At 39.0% G+C, this 22,606-nt stretch overlaps 1 protein-coding gene across 2 annotated transcripts in view; it reads right to left on the reverse strand.

Annotated features, from left to right (window-relative positions):
• The window catches only part of kalrna (kalirin RhoGEF kinase a), a 192,004-nt gene that overhangs the window by 32,278 nt on the left and 137,120 nt on the right, over positions 1–22,606 (reverse strand). For both annotated transcript variants that reach the window (XM_063006545.1, XM_063006544.1), the window contains exons 27-34: positions 21,915–22,004; positions 21,368–21,460; positions 20,989–21,100; positions 20,669–20,859; positions 19,687–19,788; positions 19,226–19,368; positions 17,719–17,821; positions 4,333–4,579 (exon numbers count right to left, since the gene is read on the reverse strand). In XM_063006545.1, coding sequence (XP_062862615.1) covers positions 4,333–4,579; positions 17,719–17,821; positions 19,226–19,368; positions 19,687–19,788; positions 20,669–20,859; positions 20,989–21,100; positions 21,368–21,460; positions 21,915–22,004 — 1,081 coding nt within the window. The remainder of the gene's footprint in view (positions 1–4,332; positions 4,580–17,718; positions 17,822–19,225; positions 19,369–19,686; positions 19,789–20,668; positions 20,860–20,988; positions 21,101–21,367; positions 21,461–21,914; positions 22,005–22,606) is intronic.

Consider the following 22,606-nt stretch of genomic DNA (forward strand, 5'->3'; position numbering starts at 1 on the left):
GAGACTTTTTATTAATTTCTTTTAATTTTCAGCAACCGCTTCATCCATATATTTATTTATTTATTAGGATTTTACCGTCACAATTTTGTATCTCCAATTCACCTCACTTGCATGTTTTTGGACTGTCAGAGGAAACCAGAGCTCCCGGGGGAAACCCACACAGACACGGGGAGAACATGCAAACTTCACACAGAAAGGACCCGGACCGCCTCACCTAGGGATCGAACCCTGGACCTTCTTGCTCTGAGGCGACAGTGATACCCACCAAGCCACTGTGCTACCCACTTTATCCATATAAAATATATATATATAAATATACTATATACATATAAACTAATTGGACACAAGCTTTTTAAAGAACAATAAATTATCCAGCTGAATAGAAAAAATAGTATTGATTTTCAACAACATGTACTGTATATACAATATAGTGTAGCCACTGTTCCTAAAACCAGCACCGTGACGTTCCGCTGCTGTTGTAAGGCCAGTTATCGCCGCTCTCTCAGTGCAGACACAGACTTCCTGAGTTAATAGATAATGAGAAAGCACTTTAGCCCACTCTGGAGCAAAGCACATGGGTACTCTACTTCCAACAAACACACAAATATAACTCCTAATACCCAAGAATAGTTATAAATAATAGATTACATGCATCACCTGGTCTTCTTTGAAATATCACTTTAAAATATTAAAAAGCTGTGCATTATCATGACAGAGATGACAAAGTCTTAAAACTACACAAATCTTACAAATATGTAACTAATTGGAGCTGAACAAATATGCACCTGTACTCACACACAGCAGGTGAGTAACACGACTGGTTCCTGAAACAATGCAGCACTGTTGGAATGAACCGGCTCTCATTCCTGGAATCATTCAACCAGAACGAGTGTTCAGAAAACCCACCTGATCCGTTACAGCAACAGCACCTTGTTATAATCCAAGCACAACACGAGCAAGCGTGTCTTCCACTCTTCATGCTGGCTTACGTGCTCATGGCTCATACAGAGGCAAAAACAGAGGCAGCAGAGCTCCAGACGAGAGAATGTGTGTCCTGTCCTAAACTTCAGAGAGTGTAATCACTGCCCTACTGCTCCACTCTGTTCACTCTGCACCATTCCACTACAGAGAGGAGGAGAGAGAGGAGGGGCGACATTTACACAAACCCTCTCTCTCTCATTCTTTTCTTTCTCTCACACACTCTCATTCTTAATGTCAAACATTCTCCAGCTTACTTCCGGTATTGTTTTTTCCCTATTATTTCCTCACCCAAATTCAGGTGTCTTCTTTCTCACTCATTTCCTCCTCTCTCACTCATGCGCTCTCTCACTCTTAATCTTTTTAACTTTTTTTTTTTTACATTCTCTTTTACACATTAACTCCCACCCGATCTTATAGTATCCAATCACCAGATTTGTATTTCCATAAGTGCAGCAGTTATGAGGAATCCAATCCGGCATTCCCACTCTTCAGACCAGCCAATAATTTTCCATATAGGTGCCTGGTCTGCCGGTAGCAGAGCTAGAATTTGCATTTCAGAGTTTGAGATGTCAGTTCTGGTGTGCTAGCATCAAAGACCCCACCGCCTTTTTTAGTCCAGTCTTCTTTCACCCAGCAGAATAGTGGCCAATTTTGTCTGTCGCAGGCACTGCCAATCGTGCCTGCTAAGATTAGGGGAGAACTCGGGGAGTTGAGAATCCCAGCGTTGGTGTGCTAGTGGAATATCCCGCTGTGCCACCTGGGAATTTAATGACTCTTTCTGTTAAATATTTACAAACAACGTTTTATTTTGTTGATGTCCTGCTCCTGCCATGTAAAGCAGATAGTCTGTGCCAAGTGCACCCAACAAGTACCAACACTGGCCTAGATTAAAATGAACACAAGCTCTACACATGCAGATGAGGGTAAACTGTCCTCTGCCAAGGAGAAAGCATTTTCTAAGGCCATTTTTTCAATGATCAGACCTGAACTACAGCAGCTCAGTGCTTTACAGTTGTATATAAGCTTTGAAACATGATATCTCACTACTCTTGGCGCAGCTTTATACCCTGTTTACAATCACATGATAATAACGAGTCAGAGCAGAACAGAATTGTATTTTAGTGACACACATTAAGCACAAAATGATGTTTATGCTGCAGGACTCACAGCTGAACTGTATGGTATGATGAATACAAACTAACCACTGCATGGAGGATACTAGAAACATACTCTCATTTCCATTCTGGACAGTAATAAAAGCAGAACGAATTTGCATTTGGTTTTGAATATCTAACAGTTTCCAGGGGAAATATTTGGAACATGTAAAGGTAGCTAGATAAGCAAATGAGACTCCTAAAATACATGAAACTGCAGAGCACAAGCTGTTCTTTATGCCTAATGTTATATAACATATTCACATTTTGAAGCAGCCTTGGTATAATCAGAGCATAGAGAACATAACCATATTCATTTTAATTTGTTAATTTCCAGTAAAATAAATGAATTTAACTAAATTTTTAAGGTGCACTTATTATACATTTTAGATCCAAAATGGCATTTTTAAATTTTTTTGCACAACAATTTTAGATTTGCCCTTAGGTGGCGCAGCAGTGAATTACGCCAACTCACTACCACCAGGATGCAGGTTTTAAACCCCCAGTGGTGCTTTAGGTCAAGTGAGTCCACATACAGACATGATTATCTATGTCTGGGATGGCTTGTGGCCGAGGCCCCACGGTCCATTGGCGTCCAGTCCGAGGTGTGTTACTAGAGCGTTTCCCAATTTTTTTTGCACCACGGACCGGTTTCATATAAGATATAATATTGCTCACAAATTATGTAAAATGAGCTTTTTTCGCTGCAATGAGATGCTGCTTCCACCTAGGGATGATAAGACAATAACACCCGAAACAGAAGCAGTGAAAACTGCTTTTCTAATCTCTAATTATTCATTCTTTCTGTGTGGCCCGGTAATAAATGACCTAGTGGTTGGGTATCACTGTGTTACTACATTGAGCAGAGCGAGTTCAAGAAAACCTTAATGAAATAATATTATTGAAATAATGAAATAATAATTATTATTTTAATGAGCTAAATTAATACATGAAATACACCCAGATTTCCATTTTATTTGTTGTTGCGACAAAAATAACACTATTTGAATTGGCTACACTGACTTTAAAAAAGAACAATGATTTTGTGCCTACTTAATAGAATCAATAGGAAACTATTCAACACAAGGAGTCAACACAATTATGCCCCAGTGGCAGTTTTCTTAGTGTTTCTTAGTCTTCTAATCGAAAGTAAAAGGCTCTTCCTTTAAATGAAGTTTTTTTGAAGAACTAACACAACACATTCTTGTTATTGTCTTAACACACCTTTAAATATTTCTAACCTGCTGACAATTCATGAGCAGCAACAGCATTTAAATACAGGGCGTGGCTTGTGGCAGAGGCCCTGTGGTAGACTGGCGGGATGGAGTAGCACACAGTTTGGTGATTTCCCTGATAATTCAATCTGGTCCAATTTTTCAGTTTATTACCAGGTTTAATATGCAAGACAGAGCAGGAATATCACCAGTCTGTGCTGGACCTGATATGACAACACCACTGCTAAGCAGATTTAATTTGGTACAGAAAGTCGCTCTGGTTAAATGTTTCTGCTCAGTCCAACCATATGTTTATGACCCGATGAAGCAAGAGATTTTTAAAGCATTTGTAAAATAGTAAACAAAATATATATTTTACTTACAACTAAAATATTGACTAATGTCTAAGGTGTGCAAAATGTTAAGAACTGCATGGTGCATTTATTCACTCACACACACTTTGGTATTTCTAAGTTGTGCTAAGTGTTTCTGAGAGGGTATTGGAAAGGTAAGGCAAAGCTCAAGGTCAAGAGCTCTTCGGAAGCAATGCTAATTCAGCCATAAAATAGTGGAATAAAAAGCGAGGGTGGATGTCTCCCCCTAGTGGTAATAAAAAATATACATCCTTGTTGAACTTCTCTTTAATTTCTTTAAAGATCATTTTATTATAGCATGTCAGAAAGGTGTTATTTATTTATTTATTAGGATTTTAATGTCATGTTTTACACACTTCAGCTACATTTATGACAGAAGAGGTAGTTACTCATTACTCAAGATTCATCAGTTCACATGTTTTAATGTCAAACAGTCATGGACAATTTTGTATCTCCAATTAGCCTGACTGCATGTCTTTGGACTGTGTGAGGAAACCGGAGCACCCGGAGGAAACCCACATAGACACGGGGAGAACATGCAAACTCCAAACAGGCGGCAGTGCTACCCACCCAAATGTAAACAAATGCTAACTGTGAATGTACACTTACCTTTTCCTGCGGGAAAGAAGCAGTCCATCTCAACACTGCTGCGGGAGTGGGAGATGCAAAGTGCCGTGCCAGGCACTAGGCCTTCCTGAGGTGGGCTTTTATCTGTGGTGCGAACCAAACACCATCCCGGTCGCTCGATCGGCCTTTCCAGTAGCTCCACTGTCTGTCCAGTCTGTACGCTGAGCTCGGACACACAACTCGCCACAAAGTCCTGCAGCACCACCGTCATTTCACACCCGCCCGAAATCTGTGGAGACAAAAAAGCAGGCAGAGACAATTATGAAAAAGATAAACAAAACATAACAGAATACAGGAGAAAGAGATAAATATAAAAAGGGGGGAAGAGATTTTCAAAGCCCTGAAAATGTGCACACAAGTCTGCAGAACAAATAATTACATACAAAAAATCTGTATGTAACTGCATTAGGAAACGAGACAGTCAATAAGTAATGCCCTTAAGTAAATATAATTATAAGCAACATCTGAATTTACGTGCTTTCATTTTTTGAATCAAGTTACATTAACTTTATACTATTTCAATAAGTAGCACAAAAAGAAAATGTAATTTTATCACCTGTACATTATATGTAGTTCTCTTCACTGGCTTCCTGTAGCTGCACGCATTCAGTTTAAAACACTGATGCTCGCCTACAAAGCCAAAAATGGACCAGCCCCAAGCTACCTTTGCGGTCTAATCAAACCCCGCTCTGTACCGCGTGACCTCCGAGCCACCAGTCTCGCTCGACTTGATCCTCCACCCAGGACTAAAGGAAGACAAGCATCAAGGCTCTTCTCTGTTCTAGCAACCAAGTGGTGGAATGACCTTTCTCTGTCTGTCTGAACATGAGTCTCTTGCTGTCTTTAAAAAACGATTAAAAACCCACCTCTTTACTAAGCACTTAAGCTGACTTGTACTTATTTACTAACAATTTTTTTTCATTTAAAAAAAAAAACAAAAAACCTAACCTAACAGGTTTCAGCAGATTTGTGTTCTTCGACTGTTGTTTACTTAAACTAGAGAAATTAAATGTTTACTATGGAAGCACTTCTGTAAGTCACTCTGGATAAGAGCGTCTGCTAAATGCAGAAAATGTAAATGTAATGTCGTAGTGGTATTCAAGACTGTGGCTCTAGACCCACACAAGACTTATGGGTTCTCCTAAAATAGTAGTTGGTGATATCAGAGCAACATACAGACTGCTTTTTTAAAATCTGGTCTATCTTTTGTAATTTACTCCCCAATTTTCTCCAGATTTGAGTCGTTTCCAGTTGCCCTGATTGTCTCTCACCTCTACTGCTGAGAGGCGTCGTGACTATCACACACCACACGCCCGCTCCAAAACGTGTGCAGTACCGACTGCTTCTTTTTCACCTGCACTAGACAGGTTCATATGGGGATCAGTTTCGCATACAGAAAGTCAGACACTGATCTTTATTGACTCATGACATCCGTCTAGGCACCTGGCTTGTCGGTAGCAGAGCCAAGATTAAAACTTGAATGTCAGTTCTGGTGTGCTAGTGTTTTTTGTGCCTCACCTGAGTACCATTTAGGGTGTTTTTTAACAGTTTAAATCAATCTATTCAACACCTATAACTACTTAAAGCTTTTCTTGTCAAAATGTGTTCCCAGTTACTTTTGTCTGAGTTTTATAAGACACACACAACCAATACAAGGACACCCAACTGTACATTATTCCCGTATTTAATCATCAGCTGTTTCTGTATATGATGAATATGTTGTTTAATCAGATCCTCCAATCTTAAGTGAGGTGTTAAGATTGTAGATAATTAAACTATTTTATGACACTTGCTGTGTCCTGTGACGCACACACCTGTGAGGTGTGTATGTTCCTTAGAAATAGTTAATAGCTGGTATCTTTTATTTTTAACCTGATATGGGTTCAAGGACCACTGATCTACCCACCATGTATATATCTGACTAAAGCAGTATCTTACTTTTGAGTCTTTTACATTAGGTAAAAGACTCAAAGCTCCAAAACCAGTAGGTCTACAGTTGTTTCTTGACTTAAAAACAAATGTCTGGGTGTTGTTGAAAATCAGCTGGCATCACATTTACATGATAAAAAGGATTCAAGCGCCTCACGTCTGTAATGCATAACATAACTCACTCATTTTAAAGATTTCAGTATCTGTTTATTATGGGCTAATACTCAAGATGTTGACATCTGTATCATACTAAAAAGGTGGAAACAGGGTTAGTGCATCTAAAGTTGCTTATAGCTAATCAGAACATTTATTCTGTGTTGTATTTGGTACACCACAGAACTGCATTTCTTTGTAGTCTGTGCAGCGCAGCTGAATAGTATTGATAGGATAATAGATGTACTGTGAGCAAACCACAAAGATTTTCTTTGTTCCTGACACACAGACATGCATTATTACTCGACAAAGACCTTTGGCATTATCATTTGCTCTGGATCAAACATACTACTTTTAGCTGACCTGGGGAGAAAGACAAGAGACTATTGAGAGAGTCTAAGAGCTTTTATGAAGGTGAGTATAAAGTCTGCAACAGGACAAAGATAACGCACTCTAGACAAAGGTGAAAGGTATATGGTTTGTTTAGAGCCTCAACTAGCCATTTAGCTTAGCATTATAAAAGTTCAAAGGCTGACTATGATTGAAAAACATTTACGTACTTCCAGTTTATTTTAGTCTTTGAATATCAAATCCTGATTCTACAGGCAAATGACCAAGGCAGCTGACAATAATGTCAAATAAAATTAATAATCATATAAAACACTATAAAAAGGTTGGTTGGCTAGCATGTGCTGCTACCAATTACATAATCCATGTGTACTAGTGCAGATAATCATATATACACATATTTTTCAGTCCCCACACCTGCACAAACACACATATAGAGGTATACACACAAATGTCTGTAAGCATAACATTCAAAAATCATACACTCCTTTAAATCTAACTTATATCTAACAGTATAGACAAAAAAAAGGTTTTCTCTGCCTTTCCAGATTCTTAAAATTGCTTGTATGTATCCACCAAAGTTCTTTATCTGTTTACTGAGGCTTCTTCTTGTATATTTTATCAAATTCTATACACATTATCAACACTATAGATCATTTTAGGGTGAGGGGAGGGGGTTGAATATCTCAATTGCAACTGTACATGAACCAGTCAAACAGAAAACCCAGACCGTCACCTTACGCTGACACAAAACTCGTCCAGATGGCCAGATGTAACCCAAGAACCACAAATCAACATATCAGCCATGAATAAGAAGCTCCTGGTACTCTGGGACAGTGTCCACAATGGAGCCATCTTTACTTCACTGGGTTCAGAAGCTGCCACGCAGGAAAGATAAACTGGTTCTGTCTGTGTCACCTGCTACAAACTTTCTTTGAGCTTTAAGGTGTCAATTTTGGAGGTAGTTTATAAGCCAATGGTGATGATAAGCTCACTGTACTACAGACATTGTATGTTCCAGCAGTTTCTGATTTATGGCAGACATGTAACATTATTTCCTCTAGTTATTTTGATGTTCTTCATACTGGTGGATTATTTATTTATTTTATTTCTGTAGATTTTTAAATTACTAAAATTAGCAGGAATTATTGGAAGAAAATAGTTGCATTATTAATAAAATTACAGCACCCCATGGGATAGTAGTCATAGCTGTGTGACTATTCAGTGATATAAAACTACATTAAATATTTACATAAACCTTATTTGATACATAACCCCATCACTGTAGTCCCATTTCTACATTACCTTAAGTAATCATACTTACAAATCTAAGATTACAGAATGTTTACTATTCAGGGTGTGTCAAGCGAATCGTTTTATGACCTGTAAATGAGGCATTACATGATGAGAACCAGGAACAATGAGAGTCTCCTGAACTGTGACTTGTTACTTAAGTATTACAGGATGTTACATCACTGTGACATCACATATCCCTGCTAAGAAAACACACAGGGTGCATTTACTAACAACACTGACTCATCCTGCAGCCCGTGACCTGATAATCATTTGATCAGCCATCTATACAGATGTCTACGTTCTCTAAACGGGCTGTAAGCAATCCAGGTGTTGGGAGATTCTCTACTCCTGGCCTCACATTGTCAGCAATGATAAGACCAAATTCACTGCTTTTACGTCTATTATCATTTTATGCAACAACCTTTTTCTTGTTAATATAATAAAAATCAACTTGCTTGACGAATGCTAATGATTCAACACAGCTGCTACTAAAGCATTAATGACTGACATCACTTTAATGTGAAGATTTAGTAAGCAATAAGGTCTTGTTCTGAAAATATGTTCAGCCTTGTTTCTTCAGTCCTTGTTTCTTTTTCTGCACTTGCATCTTGAATGGGAGAAATTAAGAATCAAGGAAAGCAATCATGAAAAGGAAATGAGTAGATAGATAGGGATGGATGGATGGATGGAAGGATGGATGGATAGATAGATAGACAGATGGATAGATGGATGGATGGATGGATGTGACACTAGGGCTTAAAATACAACTAAAATAACAATAGCAGCAGAAGTACATTTATTCTTTTAATTTATCTATATTTATCTATTTATTTATCTATTTATAAGGACTGTGGGAGGAAATAGGAGCTCCTGGAGGAAACCCACAGAGACATGGTGAGAACATGCAAACTCCTAACAGAAAGGACCCAGACTGCTCCACCTGGGAACAAACTCAGGACATACTTGCTGTGAAACGACAGTACCCACCAAGCCACCGTGCCACCCAAAGCTGATATAAATAGAAGTAATTTTTTGTGTAACATGAACAAGCCAAAATAAAACCTTTTTATTCATAGGAATATACAATTAGTTCAACTAATAATTAATAACTAATAATTAAACAATTTAAATGTAACCTCTTTTAACATCTCTGTAAAATGTCCATATCCAGCAGATTAATCAGTAAAAACATTAATAAATATTTAGACACTAAGCAGACATACTTCCCTCTTACACTCGAATTGAACGTGTTCATCCTTCTACTTTTTAACCACAGCCGTAAAGAACCGGTTTCAACCCTCTGACGTCACGCCTCCCTCACCTTACAAAAGAGGCTATATCTAAAAGGTCAGCGAGGTGGTCTGTTTTACCATCATGGTGCAGACATTCTGGCTCTTAACTCTTTTTTAGTCATGATTTTACCTCAGCAACCACGTGCATGTTAAAGATCGAGTATCAGGTTTTGATGTTAAGGGGGTAGAAAGACACGTTGCTAGGCGATTTTCGGCGTCAGACGTACTAATTCTCACCTCGGAAAGGACACACATATTGGATGTCTGTGGGTTTGTGTGGTTCAGGAGAAGCGGCTCTTTGTGATGGAGATTAGAAGCTTTGGAGAGGTTTCATCCTCTTACTTTCTTAATTATATTTAAAAGAATAGAGAGAAAAAAAGTCACGCTCGTCCTAAACTACACTTATACTACTGTATACAGTGTATCACAAAAGTGAGTACACCCCTCACATTTCTGCAGATATTTAAGTATATCTTTTCATGGGACAACACTGACAAAATGACACTTTGACACAATGAAAAGTAGTCTGTGTGCAGCTTATATAACAGTGTAAATTTATTCTTCCCTCAAAATAACTCAATATACAGCCATTAATGTCTAAACCACCGGCAACAAAAGTGAGTACACCCCTAAGAGACTACACCCCTAAATGTCCAAATTGAGCACTGCTTGTCATTTTTCCTCCAAAATGTCATGTGATTTGTTAGTGTTACTAGGTCTCAGGTGTGCATAGGGAGCAGGTGTGTTCAATTTAGTAGTACAGCTCTCACACTCTCTCATACTGGTCACTGAAAGTTCCAACATGGCACCTCATGGCAAAGAACTCTCTGAGGATCTTAAAAGACGAATTGTTGCGCTACATGAAGATGGCCAAGGCTACAAGAAGATTGCCAACACCCTGAAACTGAACTGCAGCACAGTGGCCAAGATCATCCAGCGTTTTAAAAGAGCAGGGTCCACTCAGAACAGACCTCGCGTTGGTCGTCCAAAGAAGCTGAGTGCACGTGCTCAGCATCACATCCAACTGCTGTCTTTGAAAGATAGGCGCAGGAGTGCTGTCAGCATTGCTGCAGAGATTGAAAAGGTGGGGGGTCAGCCTGTCAGTGCTCAGACCATACGCCGCACACTACATCAAATTGGTCTGCATGGCTGTCACCCCAGAAGGAAGCCTCTCCTGAAGTCTCTACACAAGAAAGACCGCAAACAGTTTGCTGAAGACATGTCAACAAAGGACATGGATTACTGGAACCATGTCCTATGGTCTGATGAGACCAAGATTAATTTGTTTGGTTCAGATGGTCTCAAGCATGTGTGGCGGCAATCAGGTGAGGAGTACAAAGATAAGTGTGTCATGCCTACAGTCAAGCATGGTGGTGGGAATGCCATGGTCTGGGGCTGCATGAGTGCAGCAGGTGTTGGGGAGTTACATTTCATTGAGGGACACATGAACTCCAATATGTACTGTGAAATACTGAAGCAGAGCATGATCCCCTCCCTCCAGAAACTGGGTCGCAGGGCAGTGTTCCAGCATGATAATGACCCCAAACACACCTCTAAGACGACCACTGCTTTATTGAAGAGGCTGAGGGTAAAGGTGATGGACTGGCCAAGCATGTCTCCAGACCTAAACCCAATAGAACATCTTTGGGGCATCCTCAAGCGGAAGGTGGAGGAGCGCAAAGTCTCGAATATCCGCCAGCTCCGTGATGTCGTCATGGAGGAGTGGAAAAGCATTCCAGTGGCAACCTGTGAAGCTCTGGTAAACTCCATGCCCAGGAGAGTTAAGGCAGTTCTGGGAAATAATGGTGGCCACACAAAATATTGACACTTCAGGAACTTTCACTAAGGGGTGTACTCACTTTTGTTGCCAGTGGTTTAAACATTAATGGCTGTATATTGAGTTATTTTGAGGGAAGAATAAATTTACACTGTTATATAAGCTGCACACAGACTACTTTTCATTGTGTCAAAGTGTCATTTTGTCAGTGTTGTCCCATGAAAAGATATACTTAAATATCTGCAGAAATGTGAGGGGTGTACTCACTTTTGTGATACACTGTAGTTGATCCTGCATTTAGTATAAGCATAGTTTAGTACAAGTGTGCCTTTTTTTCTCTCTATTCTTTTAAATGTATTTATTTGGCATGATTTGGCAACACAATGCTATTTGTATTCTCTATTTTTTCCTTCTTTTTAATCAACCCACAAGACAGACGTGGGACGAAACCATCACACATTTCCCATTAGCATAACTCGCTTGTAGAGAAACAGCTGAGTTTCTATTGGAATGTCAGTATTTGGTATCAGCTTTGAAAATTAGACCAGGACATCAGTATCAATTACGGCACTTGTAGCCTAGTGGTTAAGGTACTGGACTAGTAAGCAGAAGGTTTCTGGTTCAATCCCCACCACTGCCAGGTTGTTACTGTTGGGCCCTTGAGCAAAACCCTTAACCCCCCAATTGCTTAGAATGTAAGTCTGGATAAAGCCAAAGAAAACAAGACCAGTGACATTACACAGAACAGGACATTACATTAGTATAGAACAGGAGAAAATTTCAAGCTTCATTTGCTTAGGGGTTTTTCAAGCATAATACAGACATGCTGACTCCACAGTTTGTTGCGTACGGGGCTGCATAGCTGCAGACCAGTCAGTTAGGAAGGTGGTCATAATGTTATGCCTAATCTGTGTATACATTTAAGTTTTTGGCATTTAGCAGGTGCTTTAATCCAAGCAATTTACAATTGTGGCTGTATACAATCTAAGCAATTGGATGTCTTTTTCAGTCTTAAAGTCTTAAAGCTCCTGATTACTAGTTCAGTACATTAACTACTAGGCTTAAACTACCCTATCAATCAGCTATGATATTTAGAAGAAACTGTTTCATTACATGTATGTGTACACCTGCAGGTTTAAGCCATCCTAGCACAACATGGCTTAGAGTAAAACTTCCAAAAACATTTCTATGTATATACGAGTGATCTTCAAAAAGCTTCTGCATCATTTATTTACTTATTCATTAAGAATTTCAAAAACAAATCACATCACTTTTCTACATAGTCACCTTCCCATGCATTTTACCAGCATCATACCAACTTTTTAATGACATCAGCAAAACGTTTTCTTGTCTTCTTCCCCTTAAAGCTTCTTAGAGGATCCAAAAGGGTGGAAATCTGAAGGCGCTAAATCCGGACTATAAGCTCTCTGTCAGTCTCTCATACACGACCGATTACTACTTTTCCTGCCCTCACCATTTCCAACAAAAATATAAAAGTGCGGAAACTTTTTGAAGATCCCTCATATTACATTATATTAATTATAATTCATATTTATTTGTTTTATATTCATTTGCCAGACGCACTCCGGTTGCTTCCACGTGTTAAAAATAGATGGTGTAGTGTCTACAGTAAATCATCCCTAAGTGAGTAAATTGGTGCGTTTGCACTAGCACCAGACTTACTGTAATCATTTTTAAGATAAAGCATTTACTGAGGAATGAATTATTTAATAAAATAAGTAACAAATGATGTTTTAATTCGGCAGAATATTTTATTTTAATTGAGTTGCTCTGTTGAGCTACAGTTTATTGGTGATCCAGAGTCCTGGACTACATATGCACACAAGCTCTGATCTACTGTTTTGGCAATTATGGACTCTCAAAGCAATACCCATGTTACTTAATCAGATATGTTCTGACTTCTGATCTAGCAATTCAGAACAATAAACCTAACCCAATCCTGTGTGCACTAACCCTGACATATAAGCCATGTCAGTAAAACACTAATTAAAATCCCCACACAGACTTAAACAGTCTAACTAAATACAATCTAACAGCATATGACTTAATTCTAAAGGTTTTACTTATGTTAGTGCGATATACATATTTTAATTTAATGTCCCAATTCAGCCTTAGATCCACTCAGACAGAGAACGGGGTAAATATCAGCGTGTTGTCATGTTTTCAAGAGCAAACTCGTCCGTTATCTCATTCACTGTGTTCTAATAGCCAGTTTCCTGTCCTGCCTCCCTGATGTCAGCTCTTAGTAAACTAAAACACACACACATGCAGCGTCTACATGCTGTGAACATGTACATTGTACATTTCAGGCACAAAATAAACATCTGATGCACAGATGTTGGTCCCTTTAAAGTAGCTGAAAATATAAAACACTAACATACAAAATTTACTTTGGTAAATAACCATCAAGGTCAAAGTTGGCACTAGTTTTACGTCTTTAGGCATACCAAGCTAGTAAAGCACTTAATAAGCCATCTGACCAAGCCCCTTTGGCCTGCGTTGGCAGGCTAATTGACAGCCTGTCAGCAATAACATGTAGGCGTATCTCATTTTTTTGTATCCTTTAACAGCTCAAACTATATAAAAAAAAAGTTTACTCACTCGACTGCTCTGTTTAAAAAGTTTAAAGCTCATCCACTTTGGCATGGTGACTTATCAACCCGTCTATTCACTTTCCTTCCAGCTTTCCACTCCAGCTCGGTTTCCTTCTTCTCTCACGGCGTCTTCTAACCCCTTCTGTCTCTGTCACTGATTTCAGATCTGTGTCAGATACCTTGTACTGCCTCAACCAATCAAAGAGCTGTGACTGCTGTATGTGTATGTATGTGAAGCACCTGTAGGATCTGAGGGTTGTTCTGTAGTGTGTATGGGTGTGTGTGCTCCACCCAGCAATAGCCTCTGTCATATCAGCTCTCTGAGATAACCACTCATGTGAGTGTGTGTCTTTGCTCTGATGACAGTAGTCTGCACATGGTCTTGTGACCTGCAGACAGAGCAGTGATGAGGGAAGAAAAGCCTTATTATCCAGACGGCATGGAGCTCTGGAGTGTGTAATATAAGGCACAGAGCCCTGCTGCAGCTCAAAATAAACAGAACAGAGGGATGTGTAGTATTTAAAATCTGCAAAATGTGCAAACAATATCCTGTAGATTAATTAGAATTAGCCCTTTCACTCTAGTGGGAAGACCGAATCAGATATATATATATATATATATATATATATATTTTTTTTTTTTTTTTTTTTTTTTTTTTTTTTTGAGCCAGCTGTAAACTTTTTTTGCTTTGGGAAACACCAGGTCCATCATCACTGACTTTATTATTATATTGGGCAGCATGGTGGCACAGCTGGTCCTAAAGACCTGAGTTTAATTCTGGTCTCTGGTTAATGAGTTTCACATGTTTTGTGTGTCTGTGTGGGTTTCATCTGGGCACTTAGTTTTTTCTTCTTCCCCCAAATCTCACAAACATGCAGAAGATGGATTAACTACTCTACATCTCTCAGAAGGTGTGAGTGAGTGAATGAGTATTTGAAACTAGTCCAGGGTGTATTCATGACTTGGGCCTGGTGTTTTAGGAGGAAGGACAATTAGTAAAAATAAATAAATTATTTATAATTTATTTAGAATATTTATATCATTTAATCCCTGTGCCATCATAATTATTTTTGTAAATCAAGGTCTTTAAACTAGAAATTATTTGTAACTTTACAAATGTCTAGCTGGAGTATTTAAGGCTGTGTTTCTCCAAAAATAGATTTTATAAATTGTAATTAGCTGACATTAATGATGACTTTAATATAATATTATACAGTGGCACCTTGTAACTCAAACTTGACGCCCTTCGTCGAGAAACTTGTACCCTTAAACTCAACGTTTCCCTTAAACTCAACGTGTGTGCGACTGCTGCTTTGCTCAGTGCTCGGCTTGAGTGGTGTGGTACATACATCCTTATGGGAAAAAATACCTTTAAACTCAACGCCACTCCCACAACCAATTGACGTTGAGTTTCAAGGTACAACTGTATAGTATAACATGATACAAAATATGAATGTCGTAAAGGTAAAAGGAGACATTTAAGTCATTACCTGCAATTAATTGTTAGTTTAATTATTTACTAAAAATCCGTTATAGTAAAAGGTCTAACTGTATTTATTATGCATTTAAATTTATAAATTATTATTAAAAATTTTTTTATTATTCTTTATGTTCTTTTAAACAATTCAGAGGATTTAAACAATATCCAGGGGATGTTATGGGACATTGTTAAAATAAAGGTTAACTTTTAAATGTTTTTAAATAATTTGTTTTTGCATTATCATTGTGGGTGATTAAGTTTAGCTTGATTGCTAAAAATGTCAGTTATATTTATTTAAAATCAAATCCACAACAACCTAAAGTAGGCCAAAGTCCTGAATTCTGTTGTGCCAGGGGCAGTATGGTGAATGTAGTTTAGATTAAAACCCCAAAATAAGGACATTTGCTATGTGCACTTGACACTGTGTCTGTTCAATGTTTTATTAAACCCCAGCCTCAGTTAATGTCAACTGGATCTTACTGTGCCATGGAAACTGGAAGTCTTTGGTGTTTTTAAGCAGCCATCATTAAATTACTTAAAAAACCCACAACGTTTACAAAGAGAAAATAACCATGGATAAAGCATAGTCACGACAGAAGATCTGAGAGAGGGAGAAAGAAAGAACAACAGAAATACAAAAGAACATGAAAGGGGATAGATGTAGGTTGGGCATGTGAGTAACCCAAAGAGTTTTCAAAGCTCTCACACAGCCAATCTCATGAAGACAAAATGACAAAAGTCATCTATTGACATTAAAAGTTTTGATTTTGTTAATGTCAATTATTTATTGTGATTTGTAAGATTTGTAAGTGTCTAACAAGTGGACAAACAACTTATATAGACACCCGGTCACTACAATATCAGCCTCCAAAAGTTTTGAAAAGCCGTAAGAACATTAGTGAGATTACATTAAGCATTCTTATTTACTTGAAATGACTCTGTACAAACCAGTTGAACTGGGAATACTATTGTTTTATGGGTGTCAATTTATGCTGAGGGCACCATCATGCTAATTTATGATTAGATATAATAGAAGGACTTTCCCAAAATTCTCCTTTTACATTAACAGTTCTGAGTGGGGTTTAGCAGAGTACAAGTCTGACAATCTGGCATCCTACTACAGTGGCTGAAAGTCTCTGAGCTTTTCAATAAATCTATTTCAAGTCCAGTAGTTGTCTATGGCTAAATTATTATATATGGCAACATTTGTATTTGAACATAGGTCTGTTATAAATGGATGTGGCTGAAAATGGCAAAATCAAGATTTGGAAGTTGTGTCTATTTAATTATATTCATCACATTTTGGCTGTTAACTTTTATACACTCTGTGGTCTTGTGTGTTTAATAACAGTAAACACTGTATCAACTTAAATCAGTCACTAGAAAGCTATTACTCCTCTTTATCTTCTAACCAACATTAACAGACACTTATTCATCACTAAAATCAATAAACCCAATCAGCAACATGGCTCTAATGTCAACAAGATCTAAATATTAGGCTTATGTCAGCTTATGTCAATATTAGGTTTTATGTCAAAGATCAGAACATATGAGTATTAGTTGTAAAGTAGAATATAACATGAGAATCAGTACAAAGATCAGCAGGACAGAAAGGAACAAATCAGCCCACAAACACGTCTGGAGTCTGGCAGGCACAGTAGAAGAAAACAAAACTCCCACGTGCCAAATGTTTAAGACTTTCTGTTGAGTCTGCAAGAACTGCACGTGGGTTTATTGTTATTTTGCTCCACCAGCTACAGCGCACTGACATTTAGCAACAGTACAACAGAACCATGACAGTTTACCAACACCAGTGGTGGACATTTATCAAAAAGCAGTGTAAATTTAGTTTATCTTACTTTGATTTCAAAGGGTCCTTCATAGCTCCTAAAAGGACAACACAGGGCAGCACAGAATCTAAACAGACTTTTCATTATCTCACATGATTGTTTGGCACTCTAAACAACATAAAGTGGCAACATGGCTACCAGAACTAATCAGCCATGAGACACTGCCCCTGCTGAGCACCTGAGAAAAGCACAGGAAACCCTGTTTCATCTCCACCTGTCAATCATGAACCATCTTACTCTTTTGGGGTGGGGTCTGGAGGATATTTTGCAAAATAACAGAATGTTTTTATTCATCTATAGGCAGCTATGTAACCAATGAGTGATTTCTGATTATTAATTATGTTTAAATTGGCATTATATTTATACTACTTATACATGTCTAGCATGTAGTAGGCAGCATGCAACCAACAATAATTTTAAGTATGTCAGGGCTACCCAGGTGACATATCACTTTTTTCTTCGCCATATTTTCCTATTTTAAATCCATACTTTATCCCACAGTGCATTGCAGGAATTTTATTTTCAAAATCTCTTGCCCCAGTGAAATTTGCCGTCTCATGCAGTAGGCTGACTGACTGAGGAACACCAGAGGAACCGTTCAAAGCACATAAACATGAATAGTTTCTACCTTGTCACTGTCTGCTGTGTTCTGAGATGTTCGGGAGGCAATGGAGATGGTGTCCGGCTGACTGCTGCCATCTCCCTGACTGTCAGCATCCTCTCCGATGTCCCTGTACAGATACATGAAACAAAAACATAATTATATTAAGCAAGTGCTTTTATTTAAATTGACTATATGAGTCAGGATTTAATCTAAATTGAGGGTTTAGGGCCTTTTTAATAGAACCAACAGTGGCAGCTTGGAGGTGAGGCTTTCATTTAATTTTTAAATTATTATTCAGGCCACTTAAGGAGGACGGAGGTCCCTAATGAGTCCCTAGTTTTTCTGTGCCACTGTCACCCTTGGCTTGCTTAACTGGGATTTCTGGTCTGTTGGTCCTGGATGCAGTGAAGTTGCTGTGGGACAATGTATTTGACTTGACTTTTTTAATGCATTTCCCCCCCTTTTTTCCCAAATTGGCAGTAGCCAACACGCTGCAGGGGACCCCGACGGCATTCAAGGAGGGTGCATATTCGCCTGAAACACTCTCCCTCCGATGTGTGCGCAGTCCTACCAATCCCTGCTTGCTCTCCCACAGGTCGGCTTTGTGTATGAAGAGCCACGTCCTGATCTTTGCGCTCCTCCACTTCTATACAGGCGTCCTGGGCAACCAAGGTCCTTACACAGTGTTGATAACCCCACTCATTATTAGTCTGGTCTTTTTCCACCCAGCACACTAGAGGCCAGTTGTGCCTGCTAAAGGATGCCCAGCCGACCGGTAGCAGGACCAAGATTCAAATTCAAGAGCTCAGAATCTCAGTGCTGGTGTGCTAGTGGATTATTTCTCCTCACCAACTGGGCAATCAAACCTCTATCTTTTATTCAGTCTAGTACTAGGCTAGTAACTGCAAGGCCACTGCAAAGCCCCAGACATAAACATTTACTAAAAAGTTAACTGGTAGTTTCCTGAGAGGGGTTACATGTAAACACACACCAGACAGACTCAGCCCTGGAACAATTAAAAGGCCGTTTACTGGTTCTAGTACAAAACCTAATGCAATTTACAGGTTATTTCTCATTACGGCTAATCTGGCTAATCTGTGAAGGACTGATGACTCTTGTGACACAACAGAAGAAGCTTCAAGTCAACATTTACATTTACATTTTCAGCATTTAGCAGACGCTTTTATCCAAAGCGACTTACACAGTGAGCGGAACACAATGAGCAATTTAGGGTTAAGGGACCCAACAGTGGCAACTTGGTGGTGGCGGGGCTTGAACCGGCAACATTCTGTTTACTAGTCCAGTACCTTAACCACTGAGCTATCACTGGCCCCAACAAAATAGGTAAACAGGAAGCACAATGGAGTTATTCAAGAATGAAAAAACTATGAAATATGCTAAGAGGAAAAATATTTCTTAAATAAATAATGTAAATGTGTGCAGCCCAGTAAATTACACACTGAGTGCAAATCTATCTACGATATTACCAGTATATGTGACTCAGTAAAGCCAAGTTTTGTGTGTATCTAACCTCTTGCTGTTGTTACGTGGCTTGGCAGGGGTTTTTGGGATGGGTATGGGTTCCTTCAGTGCTCCCTTTAGGTGAATGATCCTTTCCTGTATCACCTCTCGTATGTTTTTTATCCACTCCTGCTTTACTTCAATGCTGGGGGCCTGGAGAATACAGTCAATGAAGACAATCATTACACATTTCAGGATGCTTCAGTCATTAATTGACTGACTTTTTTCTGACAGAGTTGGTTTTGTTTTATTTATTAGGATTTTAATGTCATGTTTTACACTCATGGTTACATTCATGACAGGACAGGTAGTTACAGATTATACATAATTCATTAGTGCAAGTTCAGTGTCAAGTGTGATTGATTACTTGGTACAAACAATTAAACAACATGCAGACAAGCTGTTTTCTGTAATATTACTGGGAATAAACAATGTTCATATATCTAGAGAGTATATACAAGTCTTTAGTACCTTAAGCACAGTCTTGTTGTCAGATGAGGGTGTCCGTCCTGCCCACAGGGCAAATTTACAGGCATCGCCCTCTATGTGCTCTGTCACCCCCAGCTCAGATGTCTGTAAAAAGAGAAGAAACACGTGTCATCAGGAGAGCTCATTAATTCAGCAGTAATTTAAATTCCACCCAATTTTGAAGACAGATGAAAAACTAAGTAGGCACTTTTGGCCAAAGCTTTGGATTAAGATGGCAAGAGCAAACTATCTAAGTAGATTAAATCTAGACCCTGGTCTATAGAGAAGTAAAAGAAGGTACTATGGGGGCACTCAGGTGGCGCAACACACTAGCACACCAGAGCTGACATCTTAAACTCGTGAGTTTGAATCTCAGCTCTGCCACCCAGGCTGGGCACCTACACAAACAATAATTGGCTTGTTCGTAGGGAGGATGCAGGAGGAGATTTCTCACAATTTATGCAATTATGACCTTTACTGGTTGATTACTGGTTGATTAACCTGCACAGAGACAAAGGATGACAGGATCAGTGAGTGACTCTCCATGCGCAAAACTGATCCACATATCAACTCATCTTGTGCAGGTGAAAAGATGCAGTCTGCTACTGCACACGTGTCGGAGGGGGCGTTTGTTAGTCACTGCTCTCCTCAGTCAGGAGTGGAAGTCAGCATCAGTAGAGAGGAAGCAAAATGCAATCGGGTAATTGGATATGATATAGCTGGCATGGTTTTAGCCACTTGTCTCATTGTTACAATTTAATAGAAAATTACTGAACAATTGCCTAGTCAATGTGAGTATTTGTATCCTGGTGAAAGTGTTCTCTTCCAGGATGACTATTCTGTTCACAAAACATTAGGGGGTATTTTGGTACAGCCTTTTTAGTCAACAGATCTCAACCCAGTTAGTAACTAAAGGTAAAGATAAAATCCTGGTCCTCTAATTACTGATTGCACATTTTATTCTAAACACTGGATCCTAACATACCAGTAGTTTGCTCTTGTAGACGTATTTGGTGCGTCCTGCTGAGTCTTTGATTTCTTTGCTAAAGACGAGGGAGATCTCGAACAGGAAGAGGTGGCGGTCTCGGCCCTTGCGGATCAGAGATTTGGGGTCCCATACTTGAAACGTGTCCTGTAGGATCAGCTCCCCATGCACATCCAGGTTCTCATCAAAACCTACAGCGAAAGATAAAAGTGGATGTTAAAAGTATCTGCAAAATGAGTTTCTTATTATGATTATTATTGATGAGATCTAAATAAAGCCATGTGTAATTTTGGAATTGAGTGTGTTGGGAGTGTGTGTACCCTCCAGCATGCTGAGGTGCATGGCATCGTTGGCTCTCTTCGGCACAGCGAGCATCACTTCCAGCCCATCTTTAATCTCACCTTTCCCTTCCTCACAACAGCTCAGCAGCTCCTGACAATTCAGAACGACAGGACGACACACAGCACACACTCTTAGCATTGCAGCAGGTGGTTAGGGGTTAAGGTACTGGACTAGTTAAGGGGTACGGTTGCTGATTGAAGCCACACCACTGTCAAGTTGCAAGGCAAGTTTTAGTAGATTTGACAGAATTGGTCGTGTCTGGGGTAGAGACCCTGACACGGCCAATTCTGTCTGCTATCCGTCTGACCAGGACTGGGTCTCTGTGGTTGTGATAAACACACACACACACACACACACCTTAAGGAGAAGCTGGTACTTGGTGATCCTCTGCACAGGCTTGATCAGGTAGGATGAGATGGAGTTCGCCAGGCCATGTTTCTGCTGGATTTCCTGCACACATCATAATCAGTATTTAACAATCACAACTCAAACTAAAAGTACTAACAGCACACACTTTCTTACTCAGTGTTTTAATCCTGAATAATTAGTTGCGCACAGTTGCGGGTGAATATTGTGGAATCCTGAAATGTTGTGTTTGGCGCCACCTGTTGGTCAGTCGGTGACTTAAAAATTAAGAACGACACAGTACAGCTATACTGCCATTTAAAAATATTCTGATCAGATTCGGTAATACAGGTTACTTCATTCATCTGTTTTTATTATTAACTGGCTTACTGTGGTCAAGGTTGTGGCGGATCCAGTGCCAGATCAGTACCTGGAAACACTAGGCACAAGGCAGAATTATACTCAGCACCTTTTATTGTGCAGCACCTTTTTACCAGCTGTGCCACTCTGACACTGACATAAGGGGGTAAAGTGGTGAAAACATAAAAGATGCTCTTACGTCAAAAAAGCTTCCAGCATGTTCCAGGATGAGCTGACTCGAGTCCGGCTTGTTTTTACAGTATGTGACATAGATTTGGAATTTATCAGCCTGGAAAAACATTAAGAAAAATATATGATGCAGAGAAATTAGACTTTAGAACACTATGTGGCGCTGCAGAATTAATTTTATTTTATCATAATCAGAATTTATCACTTCTATAATTACTTAAACTGCAAGAAATGATACATTCTAAGTCTGACCTGATCAAAAGTTATTGATAGACTTACTATTAAATCATGAATTAGGAGGGTGGAGCTTTTGCGGGAAGGTGCAGCAAGGTAGATAAATGAAGCATGTTTACTGTCACCTTAATATTATCATCCATACAAAGCTGCAACTTCTTACTGTTTTATTTGATAAGAAGTTGCAGCTGAGTATGAATTATAATATTTTAAAAAAATTCTAAGTTTGGTAGTTAAAGACGGGTACATGTGTGTTGGGGGTGGGGGGTGGGGGGCTTGAAAATCTACAAAATCAGGGCAGTGCAGATAAAGTTTGGGAAACTGAATAATATTCAGCATGATATTACTGTTGTGCGTTATAAGGGAAACTGTAAAGAAATTCTGCTGCCCTCGTACTGGATTTGTTGCATTATTACATTGTATGAATTATAATTGTTGACATTTTTAGTAGTAATATCATAAAGAATC

The sequence above is a fragment of the Trichomycterus rosablanca genome, chromosome 12 (genome assembly GCF_030014385.1).
Source record: "Trichomycterus rosablanca isolate fTriRos1 chromosome 12, fTriRos1.hap1, whole genome shotgun sequence".
Classification (NCBI taxonomy): Eukaryota; Metazoa; Chordata; class Actinopteri; order Siluriformes; family Trichomycteridae; genus Trichomycterus; species Trichomycterus rosablanca.